General features: G+C 45.0%; 1 protein-coding gene across 4 annotated transcripts in view; it reads left to right on the top strand.

The window, feature by feature from the left end:
- kitlga (kit ligand a) overlaps positions 1-14,594 on the top strand; it is a 184,754-nt gene extending 170,160 nt beyond the window's left edge. For all 4 annotated transcript variants that reach the window (XM_072551822.1, XM_072551821.1, XM_072551823.1 and 1 more), the window contains 2 exons: positions 1,939-2,016; positions 5,076-14,594. In XM_072551822.1, coding sequence (XP_072407923.1) covers positions 1,939-1,996 — 58 coding nt within the window. In that variant the 3' untranslated portion in view covers positions 1,997-2,016; positions 5,076-14,594. The remainder of the gene's footprint in view (positions 1-1,938; positions 2,017-5,075) is intronic.
- The last annotated feature ends 3,797 nt before the right edge of the window (positions 14,595-18,391 follow it).

Raw genomic sequence — 18,391 nt, 5'->3', positions numbered from 1 at the left:
TGAAGCACTCTGCTGGGCTTTCTTCCACAGTACCTCGCAGCCCCTTCATCCCAGGAACAGAGATTTAAAATGATTGGCAAAAGTATCAGAAATGGCATGACAGATTTTTTTTTTCACCCACCGAGTGGCCAGGATTTGGAATGCACTGACTGATAGGGTGATGGTTATGACTTTGGAATTCACTTTTGATAAATTAGATAAATACCTGAAGAAGAAAAGGTTGCAGTGATTTAGAGAAAAAGCAGGGAATTGGCCTTCAGTGGATTACTCTTTGAAAGAGACTGGTTGAGTTCAATGTTCTCCTTCTAAGACCATAAGACATAGGAATGGAAGGAAGGCTATTCGGCCCATTGAGTCCACTCTGCCATTCAATCGTGGCTGATGGGCATTTCATCACCAATTACCTGCACTCTCCCCGTAACCCTTAATTCCTTGCGAGATTAAGAATTGATTAATCTCTGCCTTGAAGACATTTAATGTCCGCGCTCCGTGGTAATGAATTCCACAGGCTCACCACTCTCTGGCTGAAGAAATGTCTCCTCATTTCTGTTTTAACTTGACCCCCTCTAATTCTAAGGCTGTACCCACAGGTCCTAGTGTCCCCATCTGACGGAAACAAATTCCCAGCGTCCACCCTTTCTAAGCCATGCATTATCTTGTAAGTTTCTATTAGATCTCCCCTCAACCTTCTAAACTCTCATGAATACAATCCCATGATCCTCAGCCATTCATCAAATGTTCGGCCTACCGTTCCAGGATCATCTGTGTGAATCTCTGCTGAACATGCTCTGTTGCCAGTATGTCCTTCCTGAGGTGTGAGGCCCAAAATTGGACACAGTATTCTAAACAGGGCCGAACCAGAGCTTTATAAAGTCTCAGTAGCACATCGCTGCTTTTATATTCCAACCCTCTTGAGATAAATGCTAACATATATTTGCTTTCTTAACCTTTAGAGAATCTTGGACGAGCACTCCCAGATCCCTTTGTACTTTGGCTTTATGAATTTTCTCACCATTTAGAAAATAGCCCATGCCTGTATTCTTTTTTCCAAGTGCAAGACCTCGCCCTTGCACACATTGATTTTCATCAGCCATTTCCTAGACCACTCTCCTAAACTGGCTAAATCTTTCTGCAGCATCTCCACCTCCTCAGAACTACCTGTCTGTCCACCAACTTTGTATCATCGGCAAACTTCACCAGAATGCCCCCAGTCCCTTCATTCAGATCATTAATATATAAAGTGAACAGCTGCGGCCCCAGTACTGAACTCTGTGGGACACGATCTGCCATTCTGAAAAAGAACCTTTTATCCCAACTCTCTACCTTCTGTCAGACAGCCAATCCTCAATCCATGCCAGTAGCTCACCTTGAACACCATGGGCCCTCACCTTACTCAACAGCCTCCCATGAGGCACCATTGGAAGTCTAGGTAGATAACATGCTGTGCTATCCTATAATTCTGTAGATGGGTAGCAAGGTATCACTCATTCCATGTCTTAAGTCACCTTTGTCTTACCAGACCACAGGAACAACTGGTGGTGATTTAATCTGAGGACCACCACAGGGGAGAGATTGAGAAGAAGAGTCCTTCATAATAACCTCAGCCAGTATAGAAATTGAACCCATGCTGTTGGCATCACACTGCTTTGCAAACCAACTGTCCAACCAATTGAGCTAAACCAGTCTCCATGCCTCACTATTATCCAGACTGTGATGGCTAACCCTTCCATTCCCTCACTTCTTGCTCTTCTGCCTCTTCACCTACAGCCGAAGCTTCAATATGAAATTGCACTAAATTGTTACTGAAACATTGCTGAATTTAATGAAAAAAATAATTCAGTCTGAAAGCACCTTCTATTGCAATCTACAATCTACTGAAAATCTTACAAAAACGCCTGCTTTATCACGATAATTAACCCTCTGATTGGTGTTGCACAGGGAAGGGATTGAACAACAAGGCCAATTCATCCTTGAAAATCAAGAATCTCTTACATAAAGTCAACAACTGATAATGGGGTAAGTCACTTTTAAGTTACCAATTGGATGTAATTGCACAGAAGGTACAGCTCAGAAGCAAGCCATTCAGGTCAACTTGTCCAGACATTCATACTTCAAACAAGCCATCTCTCACGAAGTCTAAGTTGGGCGGTACGGTGGCTCAGTGATTAGCATTGTTGCCTCACCGCGCCAGGCACCCAGGTTCAATCCCAGCTTCTGTCAATTGTCTGCGTAGAGTTTGCACATTCTCCCCGTGTCTGCATGTGTTTCCTCCAGGTGCTCTGATTTCCTCCCACAATCCAAAGATGTGCAGATCAGGTGCGTTGGCCATGCTAAATTGCCCATAGTGTTAGGTGGGTTAGTCAGAGGGAAATGGGTCTGGGTGGGTTACTCTTCAGAGGGTCAGTGTGGACTTGTTGGGCCAAAGGGCCTGTTTCTACACTATAGGGAATCTAATCTAATCTAGCTCAGCCTATAGGAACATAGGAATACAAGTAGGCCATTCAGCATGTCAAGCCTATCCTGCCATTCAGTACAATCATGGCTCATTTGAACACCTTATCTAATGTCTAGTTTCTTTATCTAGTTTTTCTCCAATGGAGCTGTGCTATTCCAATAGATCTGCTGGTCTGTGAAGTCCAAAGAAAGTTCACTAGGTTTATCCCAGGAGTGGAGGGGCTGTTTTATCATGAGTGGATGAATAAGTTGGGCCTGTACTTGTTGGAATATGGAAGAGTGAGAAGTGACTTTATTGAAACATACAAGATTCTTAGGGGATTTCACAAAGTAGATGCAGAGAGGTGGTACGGTCTCTCAGAGGTTAGCACTGCTGCCTCACAGCATTGGGGACCCGGGTTTGATTCCTTCCTAGGTGACTGTCTGTGTGGACTTTGCACATTCTTCCCATGTCTGCATGGGTTTCCTACAGGGGTTTTAGTTTCATCTCACAGTCCAAAGGTGTGTAGGTTAGATGAATTGGTCATGCTAAATTACCCATTGTGTCCAAGGAAATGCAGGCAAGCTGGGTTAGCCATGGATATACAGGGTTATAGGGATGGGGTAGGTCTGAGTGGGAGTCTCTTCAGAGGGTCAGTATGGACTTGATGGGCTGAATGTCCTGCTTCCACACTGTGGGCATTCTATGATTCTGGGTTGTTTCCCCCTCTGAGAGAGTATAGGACCAGAGGGCATAAGCTCAGTGTGAGAGATTGCCCTTTTAAGAAAGAGATGAGGAGGAATTTCTTCTCTCAGAGAATAGCGAATTTGTGGATTTAGCACAGAGCACTATTGAGGCTGGGTAATAAGTACATTCAAGACTAAATCAGACAGATTTTTAATCGATGAGGGAATCAAGGGTTCTGGGAAAAAGATAGGAAAGTGGATTGTCAGATCAGTCCTGATCCCATTGAATGGCATGTAGTGATTGGAGTGAAGTCAGCCAGGTGGACCTTATAGAATATGGGATGAAAGTGAGTACTGCAGATGCTAGAGATTAGAGTCAAGAGTGTGGTGCTGGAAAAGCACAGCAGGTCAGGCAGCATCCGAGGAGCAGGAAAATCGTCGTTTCGGGTAAAAGCCATTTACCCAAAACATAGATTTTCCTGCTCCTCGGGTGCTGCCTGATCTGCTGTGCTTTTCCAACACCACACTCTTGACTTACAGAAGAGGAGTTCCTTGATTGTACCAGGTTAACAGCCAATCAGGGAGCCCTGGCTGACGAATACAAACAGGAGAGTCAGAGATTCTGTTCACTCTGAGAGCTGGCTCTGAGGGATGAGATTTGGTATCAACGACTTTGCACATGTAAATAAAGGATGACTTATACCAGCCTCTGGGAAGTTATTTCATAGCAGAACAGATTCAGTGGGCCAATGGCTTTCTTCTGCTCCTAGGTCAAATGGTCTCTGCTAGTGACATAGTGGTGTAGTGACAAGAAGAGAGATTTGCCTAAAAGAAGGGAAATGATTGGGAAAAATATTCCTGGCTGCAAGCTATTCTGGAAAGGAAAAGGAGGTGAACATGGCAGTAGTAATTAGAAGAGAGAAACACTAGATCAGAATAAGGGGATCAAAACTGAATTTATTTGTTTGGAATTATGGAAAAATAGCTGAGATACTACGACTGGACATCTAGGATATGTCACCAAAGTTACAGGCAAATTATGGAAAGATGCCAGAACCATAGGGAGGTGATAGTGGGAGACTTCAACTAATCTAATTGCGATTGTAACAGTATAAAGGGCAAACGTGTCTACAAAGGAAGTTTGTTAATCAGTTTGTTTGCAACTCAAAGAGAAAGGAAGAATTTCTAGGTTTAATTCTAAGGATTAAAATGAAGTGAGTGGCATATGTTTCAATGGAGGAGCATTTGGGGAACAGTGACCATAAACATAATTCGAACAGTTATGGACAAGGATGAATCAAGTGTAAATGTACTTTTATCTTGAGGAGGAATTATTTCATTTAGTTGTAAAGGAACCTGACTCAAGTGAATGGGAATTAAAAATAAGTGGGATGACTCAGTGGTTAAAACTCAAGCCCCACGGCACCAGGGACCCAAGTCCGATTCCACCCTCAGGTGACTGTCTGTGTGGAGTTTGCACATACTTCCCATGTCTATGTGGATTTCTTCTGGATACTCTAGTTTCCTCCCACAGTCCAAAGATGTGCAGGCTCAGTGGATTAGCATACTAATGCAGACTAACAGGGATAGGGTAGATCTGGATGGGTGCTCTTTGGGGGGGTTGGTGTAGACTCAATGGGCTGGATGACCTGCTTCCACACTTCAGAGATTCTATGAAGTGGATAACTCACCAAGGAACAATGGGGAACCTTAAAGAAAGCAATGGTTCATATAGTGCGAGATTTAAAGGTGAAGGTTTGCAAATGTTACGCCTCTACTCATTTAGAGAGAAGGGGGTTAAACCTGGCGGAAATCATAAAATGTTAGAAAGTGCAAGACTTTGGGGGAAAAGATATAGTTTAAACCAGTATATTTTATTTGGATGGTAAACACTGAACCAAAAATGACAAGCCATTGTTCTTCAGCTCGTGAATATTCTCTGTTTCTATTCACAGGTACCCAGTTTTCACTGGAGGATTTTTCTCTACACATGTAATATATCTATTTGACATGAAGTAAGGATTGGGATTGGTGCAATGAGTCACTGGAACCCCTCTGGCATCCTACTTACAGGAACGTCCATCCAGAAAGTGAAGCAGATATATTGGCTGGACAGAGTGTGTGTGTGTTTTCAGAGTGGAAGCCTTCTTAATATCGTCCCTATTTGCCAAACACAATATATCTCCATCAGACTGCAACATGTAGACAGACTCAGTGAAACTAACTGAGAGGTCATCATTGGAACTGAAAGAGGAAGCAGGAAGTGAGCAGAGGCTGATATCTTGTGAGGATTATTAATGTTTTCGCCTCTTAATAGTGCAAAAATATACACTGGGCTTTCACAGGCATTAGTTTAACTCCACATAATTTATTACACGTAGTGACTGGGTTACGTTATTTCATGAAAAGAACAAGAACAGTCTCTCAATATTGATTCTGAAGGATAGATTATTTCAGCTAAAATTAACTCAAGTAAATCTGTTTTAAGATGGTTTTCTTGCTGGAGTGTTAGCCAGAAGGACAAAAAAACAACTTTCTGCCCATATCCATTCTGCTCATTAATTGTTTTGCTGTTTGTGGCAGCTTACTGTGCAGAAAGTGGTACATTTTCTGCTGGTGAGGCAGTGGCGTATTGATAATGTCACTAGAACCCCAGTTCTAATGTTCTGGGGACCGGGATTTGATGGTGAAATGTAAATTCAGTAAAAAATTAAATTTAATCTAATGGTGACCAAGAAACAATTGTTTTAAAACCCATCTGGTTCACTAATATCCTTTTAAGGAAAGGAGATCTGCTGTCTTTTACTTGATCTGGTCTATGTGAGACTCCAGACCCACAGCAATTCTTAACTGTCCTCTTAGCATTTAGGGATGGGCAATAAATACTGTCCAGCAAGCGATGCCCACATCCCATGAATGAATAAAAGCAATACTAGACTGACTACCCTTCAAAACTACCTAATTGACTGAAAGATGCTTTATAAGTTCACATATCTGCAGTTTCACCTGATTGACAACTTGTGGCTTAGTGGGTCACACTCTCACCTGAGCCAGAATAAGACCACAGATTTGGCCACAGAAGTGCAGTACTGAGGGAGGGCTGTACTGTCAGGGGTGCTGTCTTTTGGATGTGGCACTAAACTGAGCTATTATCTGCCCTTTTGAGAGGATGTAACAAAAATGCTATTCGAGAATGGGGGCAAGGGAAAGTTTTCTGTAGCCTGACCAATAATTTAACCAAGATGTCTTTTCATGTATTACAACACTGTAAACAGAATTTCAATGGCTATGGAGCTTTTTGTGGCATTTTGACGCTGAGAAAGAGGCTCTTTCATTCTGAGCAGTGAGTACAGCTTTGGCTTTCAATTATCGCATCTTAACCACAAAGTTCCAGAGACTGACAGCAGTTAGACATTGAAGCAAGTAAGAACAAGCCCCTGAGGAATCTTTCCAAATGGGTCCAAGAGCCATTAAACTGAACTGCTGAACTTGTTATAAAGAGGATGATTGCGTATTAATGGAATTCCCAATGGGAACAACTGATGTGTTGCTCTCCAAGTAAGAGAACTGGAAATCAGGGAAGAGGCAACAGATATTAACTGAGGGGAAAAAAATGGTTCAGAAAAATAAATCCCATAGTGTAGGTGGTCAGCAGAATATTACAGTCTGCAGAGTCATTGCTAAACACTTTGACTATACAGTCATTCCTCTGTATCCATGAGGGTTCTGTTTCTGAAAACCCTGGGAATGATGAATTAGCGAGTGCAGAGTTTAATAACATATGCTTAAAAATAAGGTTAGATTCCCAGGCCTCAAGATTATGACTTTTTGCCTATTATTTCTGGGGTTTTGTTTGGGTCAAAATAATAAACGCTAAAAGTTGTGAAATAAAAGTTAATATTAATAGAATAAAATATTAAAAGCAATTGCAGTCTATTGTAACTTACTGACAAAGACGAGATGTTCTGCATACCAGGGCCAGGCGTTGATGGGGGTCAAAAAGTGTGGCACTGGAAAAGCGCAGCAGGTCAGGCAGCATCCAAGGAGCAGGAGAGTCGACATTTCAGGCGTAAGCTCTTCATCAGGAATGAGCTTATGCTGGAGATGTTGACTCTCCTGCTCTTCGGATGCTGACTGACTGGCTGCACTTTTCCAGCTCCACACCTTTTGACTGAATTCCAGCATCTGCAGTCCTCACTTTCTCCCAGGCGTTGATGGGGTGGTTAATGGGTAGTTGCTCAGTGTGGAAGGGAGGAGGATGTGTAGACGTGTCTCCCTCCCAGCCAGTCTCCCCAGATGATGCGCACTCCTCCTGTACCTCCATCTGATGGATGTTGTCAACCTGTTAATCTTCCCTTTGTTCAGTGTTGAGGGGAAGCAGGTCAGAGAGCAAGATTGTCAGGGAAGTGAAAGTGGTCGCTGATAGGCAACTTTTGCTCACGGATTTTGAGTGATTGATTACTTATGTTTTTGGTGTGTGAAACAATTGCATAGAGGCCTGTATCCTGTCACCAGGTCACCCTTTAGTCACATGTATATGGTACCAGCCAGCTCAGAGCCAGTGCCTAGGATGAGGAGATTCTCTGACACTCCTTTTATATCTGTCAGCCAGGGCTCCTTGATTGGCCCATGCACAACAGCACAAATAGGCTGTTTTGGAGGAATGACTGCAAATAAAGACCATTCATTTTGAACATACCTGCCAACATTCTAATGTATCAATGTAATTAATTGTGGTTACATCCTCGTCTTCAAATCACCTCTGTAACTTCGCCTCTCCTGATCCCAGTCATTTCATCCAGTGCTACAAAACACATCAACTATCCAGCCCAACAACCTGATCTTCTATGATCTCCAGGCCCAGCTTTTTGCCTATTCCCATCTTCCAGCAGTCCACCAATGCTGGGTCTTCAGTTGCATAGGACCTGAGCTCAGAATTCCTAACCCTAAACCTCTCCACCTTTCTCCTCATCATTTTCCTGTTTCTTACAACCTTACCACTTTGAACCCAGCTTTTGGTCGCCTGTCCAAATATTTCCTTTTGCAACTCGTTGGTTAGAGTTTATTTACTGACAAAGCTGTTGGACACCATAGGGAAGTTTTGCAATGTTTGAGGTGCTGTAACAATTCAGGTTGTTGTTGTCGTGAGCGTTTTAGCTGGATGGCTACAATGATTCGAAGGAGCAAGAAATCACAGGCAAGATTTCAATTTCCTTTTCTTTTAAATGAAACATTTCTGGATTTTAATTGTTACACTATTTTTAGGCTCTCTGTTACCAAAACAATACCCGTGTACCTGCCAACCCATGTGATTTCCTCTGACATTCCACCATTTCCCAGTTTAGTCCGATTTCATTTTCTCCGCTATCTGAATTCAGCTCCACTCTTCGAGCAGTGTGACCTGCTGTAATTTTTAAAAAATCTGATTCCGTTCTCTCCAGCACAACCCCCTCAAAAAAGATCTTTTAAAAGCATTCTCCCAGAATTTACTGTTGGTGGTCTGATTGGAGGAATTTTAAAGACCTGATATGCCTTTGGGGCTGCAGATGCAGTGGAGGAATCTGTCCAAATTTCCTGGCACTGGGACTTGGAAACACAATGTACATGGAATGTGCCAAGAAACTGTGGTCCTGGCCAAATTTGAGGCCCTCTGGCTGTTGTTAACAAATAAGCAGCCCACAGGCCAGAGAAAGGTTTTGGGGAAGCAAAGCCATTTTCAAAATTTTCCTGTTCATTCACAAGATGTGAGCCTTGCTCCTAAGGAGCAACTTTGTCATGCAGAGGGTGGTGCGTGTATGGAATGAGCTGCCAGAGGAAGGCTAGTTCGATTTAAGAGGCATTTGGATGCGTATATGAATAGGAAGAGTTTGGAGGGATATGGGCCGGGTGCTGGCAGTTGGGACTAGACTGGGTTGGGATATCTGGTCGGCATGGACGGGTTGGACCGAACGGTCTGTTTCCATGCTGTACATCTCTATGGCTCTATGCTGACAAGCGATAGCTTCTTTCGTCTCACTCTTTAACATTTTGTTTCCTTTTGTTCTGTTATGGGATGTCGGGGTGACTGGCCTGGTCCAGCATTTGTTGCCCATCCCTAATTACCCCTGGGTTGCTTGGGTCGTTTCAAATTCAATGCGGTTGACTCTTAATGGCCCACTGGACACTTAGGGATGGGCAGTATATGCAGGTGTTAGCCACATTGCTGTGAGTCTGTAGCCACATGTTTGGTACACTGATTAAGGGCAGAACTTTCATTCCATTAAGCACATTGGTCAACTAGATGGGTTCCTACCCATTGTCATGATCGCCTTTGCTTTTATAACTCCAGATTTACTCATTTCACCACCACCTTCTGCCATGCTGGGATTTGAACCCATGTACTCAGAGCATTAGCCTAATGCAATGGATTGCCAGTGATATTACCACATACCACTACCTCCCCTTGCTTGAGCAGTGTATCAGGCCAAGAGTCAACCACATCACTGTGGGTTTGGCATTGCATATAGGTCAGACTGGGTAAGAACAGCAGCTATCCTTCCCCAAGGGTCATTAGTGACAGGTTGACTTTTCTACCAATCTGGACACGATTATGGATAGTAAATTCTTATTCCAGATTTATTTATTGGATGTACATGTACCCAACTGTTGTGGTGGGGTTTGAACTCAGGTCTTACCTGATCATTAAGCTAGGTTACTGGATTGCTCAGCCAGTAATCTAACCACAAAGCACTAATTACTTCACAGCTCAAATTATCTCCATTGTGGTCAGTAGAGGATTCACGTGCGTATTTGAGCCTGCATTTGTACAGGGCAAGTAGAAGGAAAGGGTTGGGATAGACCCCTTTCAAGCACAGCTAGTTTCACTTGACTCAATGGGCATCAGTATTGTTTCTCAATCAGGAGGTTGTTGGTTGAAGACCAGAGACTGTAACATTCTCCAATACAGAACTGGGAGAGAGCTGCACCGCCAGGAGGGTGCTGCCTTCCAGGTGAAGTGGTCATCTAATACCTCACCTGGTCTCTCAGATGAATGTAAAGTGGCACTATGGACAAGGAAATTCTCCCCAGGGTCTCAGTTGCTATTTATCCCTCAAATGGCAACATAAAAAAGCACAAGAAATCTGGTCATTACCACACAGCTTTTTGTGGGAGTTTGCTATGTGTGGATAAACATAAAACATACATTACAGTACCGTACAGGCTCTCTATGTTATGCCGATATGTAAAACCGATCTGAAGCCCATCTAGCCTACACTATTCTATTATCACCCATATATTTATTCACTGACCATTTAAATGCCCTTAAAGTTGGTGACTCTACTACTGTTGCAGGCAGTGCATTCCACACCACCACTATGCTCTGAGTAAAGAAACTACCTCTGACACCTGTCCTATATCTATCACCCCTTGATTTAAAGTTATGTCCCTTCATGCTAGCCATCACCATCCGAGGAAAAAGGCTCTCACTGTCCACCCTGTCTAATCCTCTGAATATCTTATATGTCTCAATTAAGTCACCTCTCAACCTTCTTCTCTCGAACGAAAACAGCCTCAAGTCCCTCAGCCTTTCCTCATAAGACCTTCCCTCCATACCAGGCTTCCAAACAAACTCGCTACCACAGCCACATTTGCTTCCTTAGTGCCTGCCTCCGTAACCAACTCATCCCACACGGACTCCAGACCACTTTAAACCAGCAGAGTTCAGAACCGAACAGGACATACAATACAGACTACAGATTCAAAAACGCCAGCAACAGTTCTCCTTCAAGATCCTCCGCTCCACGCTCACAGCAATGCACCGGCACCTAACCTCTCTACAGTCAGCCCTGTCTCAGCTGAGGGCCACACACTCTCAGAATTGCAAAGGACCCACTCTGTACTACATCCTCAGGAGAATTCATACTCTCAACAAACAGTATTTCAATTCCATCTCAAACATCAAAAACTAAGGACAACAAACTTTTATCGATCCACCTCCATAACCAGCGCTCCTCAAACATTCCAGAAGATTCCCCCAGCCTCTGGAACTACTCGGAATCCATTAGCCATGTGGCTGGTGCTGATTGATGATGTCACTTCCACCCCCATCATGGCCACTTCCACAGCCACTTCCGCCCCTCACAATTCCTCATGCACCACACATGACATCACTTCCACCCCTCACATCATCGCTGATGTCACACGCTCAGTGACTTCTGCCCCCCCCCACTGCCATGTTTGCCACCACTTCCACCCCCACCAACGCCACTCACCGGCATTCTGCTGACATGCCCCCCCACAGATCCCACTGTCACCATCCCCGCCCCCCAGAACCCTGAGGGGAACACCACCCCTTCTCTTGACTCTACCCCCATTCCCTCCACCACCACACTCTCTCCAGTTACAGGCTCCACCCCGACTCCCAGCTCTACACCCACACCAGATCCCAGCTTCCAGCCCTGCCAAGTTTTCACCATCCCTCCAGATCACCCCCTCACTGAGGACAAACGATCAGTCCTCAGCAAAGGACTCACCTTCATCCCCCTCCGCCCATGCATCAATGAATTTAATACATGCTGTGACATTGAACACTTCTGCTGCCTCCGCCTCCGAGCTTACTTTCACAATCAGGACTCCCGCCCACCTTCCGAGGACCCCTTCGCCCACTCCAACACACTCCATCTACCTGGACACCCCGCACTGGCCAATTACCTGCCCTCGACCTCTTCATTTCCAACTGCCGCCGGGACATTAACCTGTCTACCCCCCTCCCCCACTCCAACCTCTCACCCTCACAACGCGCTGCCCTCCAATCCCTCTGCTCCAATCCCAACCAAACCATCAAGCCAGCAGATAAAGGGGGCGCAGTGGTAGTCTGGCGCACTGACCTCTACACCGCTGAAGCCAAACGCCAACTCGAGGACACCTTTTCCTACCACCCCCTCGACTATGACCCCACCCCCCCCATCACCAAACCATCATCTCCCAGACCATACAGAACCTCATCACCTCAGGAGATCTCCCACCCACAGCTTCCAACCTCATAGTCCGAGAACCCCGCACTGCCCAGTTCTACCTCCTTCCCAAGATCCACAAGCCTGACCACCCTGGCTGACCCATTGTCTCAGCATGCTCCTGCTCCACTGAACTCATTTCTACCTACCTCAACACTGTCTTATCCCCCCCTAGTCCAGGAACTCCCCACATATGTTTGAGACACCACCCACGCCCTCCACCTCCTCCAAGACTTCCGTTTCCCTGGCCCCCAATGCCTCATCTTCACCATGAATATCCAATCTCCCTACACCTCCATCCACCATGACCAAGGCCTCCAAACCCTCCATTTCTTCCTCTCCCGACGTCCCCAACAGTACCCTTCCACCAACACTCTCATTCGTCTGGCCGAACTGGTCCTCACCCTTAACAATTTCTCCTTCGAATCCTCCCACTTCCTCCAGACCAAAGGGGTAGCCATGAGCACCCATATGGGCCTCAGCTATGTCTGTCTCTTTGTTGGCTACATAGAATAGTCCATCTTCCGTAATTACACCGGTACCACTCCCCACCTCTTCCTCCGCAACATTGATGACTGCATTGGCACCACCTCGTGCTCCCACGAGGAGGTTGAGCAATTCATCAACTTCACCAACACATTCCACCCTGACCTTAAATTTACCTGGACCATCTCTGATACCTCCCTCCTCTTCCTGGACCTCTCCATCTCCATTAATGACAACCGACATGACACCAACATTTTTACAAATCCACCAACTCCCACAGCTACCTGGATTACACCTCTTCCCATCCTACCTCCTGCAAAAATGCCATCCCGTATTCCCAATTCCTCCATCTCCACCGTATCTTCTCCCAGGAGGACCAGTTCCACAAAATACACCAGATGGCCTCCTTCTTTAGAGACCGTAATTTCCCTTCCCACGTGGTTAAAGATGCCCTCCAACGCATCTCGTCCACATCCCGCACCTCCGCCCTCAGACCCCACCCCTCCAACTGTAACAAAGACAGAATGCCCCTGGTGCTCACCTTCCACCCTACCAACCTTCGCATAAACCAAATCATCCGCCGACATTTCCACCACCTCCAAACAGACCCCACTACCAGGGATATATTTCCCTCCCCACCCCTTTCCGCCTTCCGCAAAGACCGTTCCCTCCGCAACTACCTGGTCAGGTCCACGCCCCCAAACAACCCACCTTCCAATCCTGGCACTTTCCCCTGCCACCGCAGGAACTGTAAAACTTGCGCCCACACCTCCTCCCTCACCTCTATCCAAGGCCCTAAAGGAGGCTTCCACATCCATCAAAGTTTTACCTGCACATCCACCAATGTCATTTATTGTATCCGTTGCTCCCAATGCGGACTCCTCTACATTGGGGAGACTGGACGCCTCATAGCAGAGCGCTTTAGGGAACATCTCTGGGACACCCGCACCAATCAACCACACCACCCTGTGGCCCAACATTTCAACTCCCCCTCCCACTCTGCCGAGGACATGGAGGTCCTGGGCCTCCTTCACCGCCGCTCCCTCACCACCAGATGCCTGGAGGAAGAACGCCTCATCTTCCACCTCGGAACACTTCAACCCCAGGGCATCAATGTGGACTTCAGCAGTTTCCTCATTTCCCCTTCCCCCACCTCACCCCAGTTCCAAACTTCCAGCTCAGCACTGTCCCCATGTCTTGTCCTACCTGCCTATCTTCTTTTCCACCTATCCACTCGACCCCCCTCCCCCCTGACCTATCACCTTCATCCCCTCCCCCACTCACCTATTGTACTCCATGCTACTTTCTCCCCATCCCCACCCTCCTCTCATTTATCTCTCCACGCTTCAGGCTCTCTGCCTGTATTCCTGATGAAGGGCTTTTGACCAAAATGTCGATTTTACTGCTCCTCGGATGCTGCCTGAACTGCTGTGCTTTTCCAGATCTATTCTAATCTAGACTCCGGTTTCCAGCATCTGCAGTCATTGTTTTTACCTAACATCATAGTAAATCTCCTATGCACCCTTTCCAGTGTTTCCACATCCTTTCTATTATGCGACGACCAGAACTATGCACAATACTCCAAGTGCAGCTGCACCAGAGTTTTGTACAGTTGCAACATGACTTCATGGCTCCAAAACTCATATTGTCACCCAATATAAGCCAACACACCGTACGCCATGTTTCCCACACTGCAAAACTTGCAAAGTGCTATGTGGTATTCTGAGGTGTGATTGTTTTATCACCTAAACAAATCATAACTTCTCAATGGGAGCGGAAAGCAGAGATATATTCATAGCCAAAAGTGTCAACAGTAATGTTTGTGAGTCATTTTGCATGATGATGTAACTGTGTTTGACTTAAAGATTTGTTTAACATATTCGTCTTCATTCATTGAGCTGTGGATACAAAGATTTTGTTTTGTGTTATACATATTTTAAGCTCCTAGCATATTCACTGTGCCCAATGTATTTTTAATAAAATTCTTGAAACCAATTTTGATTGTCGATTGTATGTAATTTTTCCAAGAGTCCACAATGATTGGACAATCCCCAACTTCTTCACAGGACACGGGTGAACAAAGTCCATGCATCTGTAAATGCTGAATATTGGTTTGCAAAAACATGGAGTAGAGAAGGATCTGGTTCATGTTGGTGTCTGCAAGACTGTGATAAGCCACTTTACTCTTTAGCCACCTCCTCGACCAAGTATTGTTTTTTGCGAAGATAAAACACCTGGACTGATAACGGAAAAATACCCTGGAAAATATCTCTCCAGCTATCAATAGGATTGCATAGATCAAATGTTTTCTATAAAGCTAATTACCTGGAATTGGTCATTCTATAGGTTGGAGGAGTCAAACTATATCATCTGATAACATAATCACTGGGAATCCAGAGCATAATCTCAGACTATAGTCTCTAAAGTGGGACCAACAGATGTCTGGGTAATCTTGGTAACAGTACGAAAGAAGCTGAAGAGCCTTACATACCCGTGAAAGATCAGCAATGGAGAAATTCCTGCCTAAAAGCAAATTACTGCGGATGCTGGAATCTAAAACCAAAAGAGAAAATGCTGGAAAATCTCAGCAGGTCTGGCAGCAGCTGTAACAAGAGAAAAGAGCTGATGTTTCGAGTCTAACTGACCCTTTGTCAAAGCTAAGAAAAGGGAGAAATAGGGAGGTATAAATACTAGGCTAAGAGAAGGTGAGTCATGGCTCCAGAAGCAAAGGTAGCAATAAAGAGGTGATAATGACAGTGCATAGAGAGATTATAGGGAGATTAGAAGCACCAAGGCTGAAGCAGGTGCTATGTGACAAAATATGGGAGGGATGGGTGAAGCAGATGGAAAACGGGAGAAGGGTAGCAAAGGGGGAAGAGGAGAGGAAAAAGGTGGTGAGAGAGTGGGGAGTGAGAGAAAGAGAAACAATCAAGAAATAAGAGGTACAGAACAGTGAAAAAAATAAAATTACGGAGCAGAATGAAAACAGGGGTCGAGCTGGGATAATCATCTGAAGTTGTTGAATTCAACGTTGAGACGGGCAGGCTGTAACATGCCTAGATGGAAGATGAGATGCTGTTCCTCCAGTTTGCGTTGAGAAACTCCTGCCATTGGATCTCCAGTCTGGTTCCATTAACCTCCCCTCCACAATATTGGCAGTACATTTTCTTTCATCAAGATATGGGAAATGCTGCCAAAGCCAACATTCACTGACGATGTGTTTCCCTGGGAATGTGGTTCTTACCTTATCATTGATTCTTATCTAGTGGTTTGGTACAACCTGCAAAGCAATTTCAAGAGAATGTTAAGTGTCACCAATGTTAAGTGTGGTGGAACATTAAGGCCCGATTGGACAGGATGGCGAGTTAGATATTGGATGGAAGGTCTGGATAAAACATTTGCCTTAATTTACAAATCTCTTCATGTTGGAATGGGGTAGGGTGTAAGACGGGGGCCAGTGGGCTGGGGAAAGTCCATGAGAAGATTTTTAATTAAGAACAAGGATTTTGAATTGAATCTGATGACACAAGCACTCACCAAAGTGATGACCAAGACTTGGTGAAGCATAGCATTTAGACACTCGCAACTTTGACCAGTCCATATTTGTGTATGGTTTGGTGACTTCAGGAGATCCATGGGAGGACGTTGGACAAGTCAAAACTGGAAGGAGAGAAAGGATTCAGATGGGTGGAATTGGAACAGAAAGAGATATGGCATTTGAACCTCAACTGTAGACATCCAAGTGCATTTAAATCAGAAAACTGAAAACTGAGAAAAGTTTGCAAGAGGAGAAACGATTTTTAAAAATGGACACATAAAAGGAGATACTAGGAAGGGTTTCCAAAAGCTTGGTTAAAGAGATATGAGTTTTTAGTGTCTTAAGACAGAGATGGAGCAGGTGAGGCAAAGGTTTAAAGAATGAATTCCTGAGATTAGGTCATGGGTAGGTGAAGGCAAGGCTATCAGGGGTAGAACAAAGGGCGGTAAAGCTACACAAAAGACTGGAATAAGGGGATGAGTGAGTCTAGCTGCAGAAAGTTACAGAAATAGGGAGAGCTGAAATCTTCAGAGGAAGGTAACCATGCAGGCAGTAAAGAAAACAAATAATATCTTGGCCTTCATAATGAAAGGAACAGAGTAAAGGACAGGGGTGTCTTGTTGCAGTTATACAAGGTCTTTCCATGATCACACCTGGATATTAAGTGCGATTTGGTCTCCTTATCTAAGGAAGGGTGTTCTGGCTTTGGAGGGGACCAATCAACCACACCGCCCTGTGGCCCAACATTTCAACTCCCCCTTCCACTCTGCCAAGGACATGGAGGTCCTGGGCCGCCTTCACCACCGCTCCCTCACCACCTCATCTTCCGCCTCGGAACACTTCAACCCCAGGGCATCAATGTGGACTTCAACAGTTTCCTCGTTTCCCCTTCCCCACCTCATCCCAGTTCTAAACTTCCAGCTCAGCACTGTCCCCATGACTTGTCCAGACTTGTCCTACCTGCCTATCTTCTTTTCCACCTATTCACTCCACCCTCCTCTCTGACCTATCACCTTCATCCCCTCCCCCACTCACCTATTGTACTCTATGTTACTTTCTCCCCACCCCCACCCTCCTCTCACTTATCTCTCCACCCTTCAGGCTCTCTGCCTGTATTCCTGATGAAGGGTTTTTGCCTGAAACATCGATTTTACTGCTCCTCAGATGCTGCCTGAACTGCTGTGCTTTTCCAGCACCACTCTACTCTCTGGTTTCCAGCATCTGCAGTCATTGTTTTTAGCTCAGGAATGCACAAAGGTTTGCCAGACCATTCTAAGGATGTGAAGTAAATCATTTAGGACTGAGATGAGGAGAATGGTGAGCCTGTGGAATTTGCCACCACAGAAAGCAGTCGAGGTCAGAACATATTCAAGAAGGGATTGGATATAGTCCTTGTGCTAAAGAGATCAAAGGATATGGGAGAAGCGAGTTGGATGATCAGCCATGATCATATTGAATGGCATGACAGACTGGAAGGGCTGAATGGCCTACTCCTGCTCCTATTTTCTATGTCTTAGATAGCTACATGTTGACCACTATGTCAGAATTGGAAATGATTTGACTTAATACATTTGTGAAGACCACTGTACAATTCAGAACCAGGTGTACCTGATTTCATTTGACTTGATTTATTATTGTCACATGTACCAAGATATAGCGAAAAGTATTGTTTTGTGTGCTAACCAGACAAATCATTCCTTACATATGTACATCAGGGTAATAGAACAGAATGCAGAATACTATGCTATAGAGTCATAAAGATGTTCAGCACGGAAACAGACACAGAACATTACAGCGCAGTACAGGCCCTTCAACCCTCGATGTTGTGCCAACCTGTGAAATCAATCTGATGCCCATCTAACCTACACCATTCCATTATTATCCATTTGTATGTCCAATGCCCATTTAAATGCCCTTAATGTCGGTGAGACTACTACTGTTACAGGCAGGCCGTTCCATGCCCCTATTACTCTCTAACTAAATAAACTACCCCTAATATTTGTCCTAAATCTATCACCCCTCAATTTAAAGCTATGTCGCCTCATGTTAGCCTTCACCACCTGAGGAAAAACGCTCTCACTGTCCACCCTATCTAACCCTCTGATTATCTTATTAGTCTCGATTAAGTCACCTCTCCAACAAAAACAGCCTCAGTTCCTTCAGTCTTTCCTCATCAGGCCTTCCTTCCATACCTGGCAACATCCTGGTAAATCTCCTCTGAACCCTTTCCAAACCTTCCACATCCTTCCTATAA

The sequence above is a fragment of the Chiloscyllium punctatum genome, chromosome 32, assembly GCF_047496795.1.
Source record: "Chiloscyllium punctatum isolate Juve2018m chromosome 32, sChiPun1.3, whole genome shotgun sequence".
Lineage (NCBI taxonomy): Eukaryota > Metazoa > Chordata > Chondrichthyes > Orectolobiformes > Hemiscylliidae > Chiloscyllium > Chiloscyllium punctatum.
Note: the sequence above shows the minus strand (reverse complement) of the source record. Positions and strands in the feature narration are given on the sequence as shown.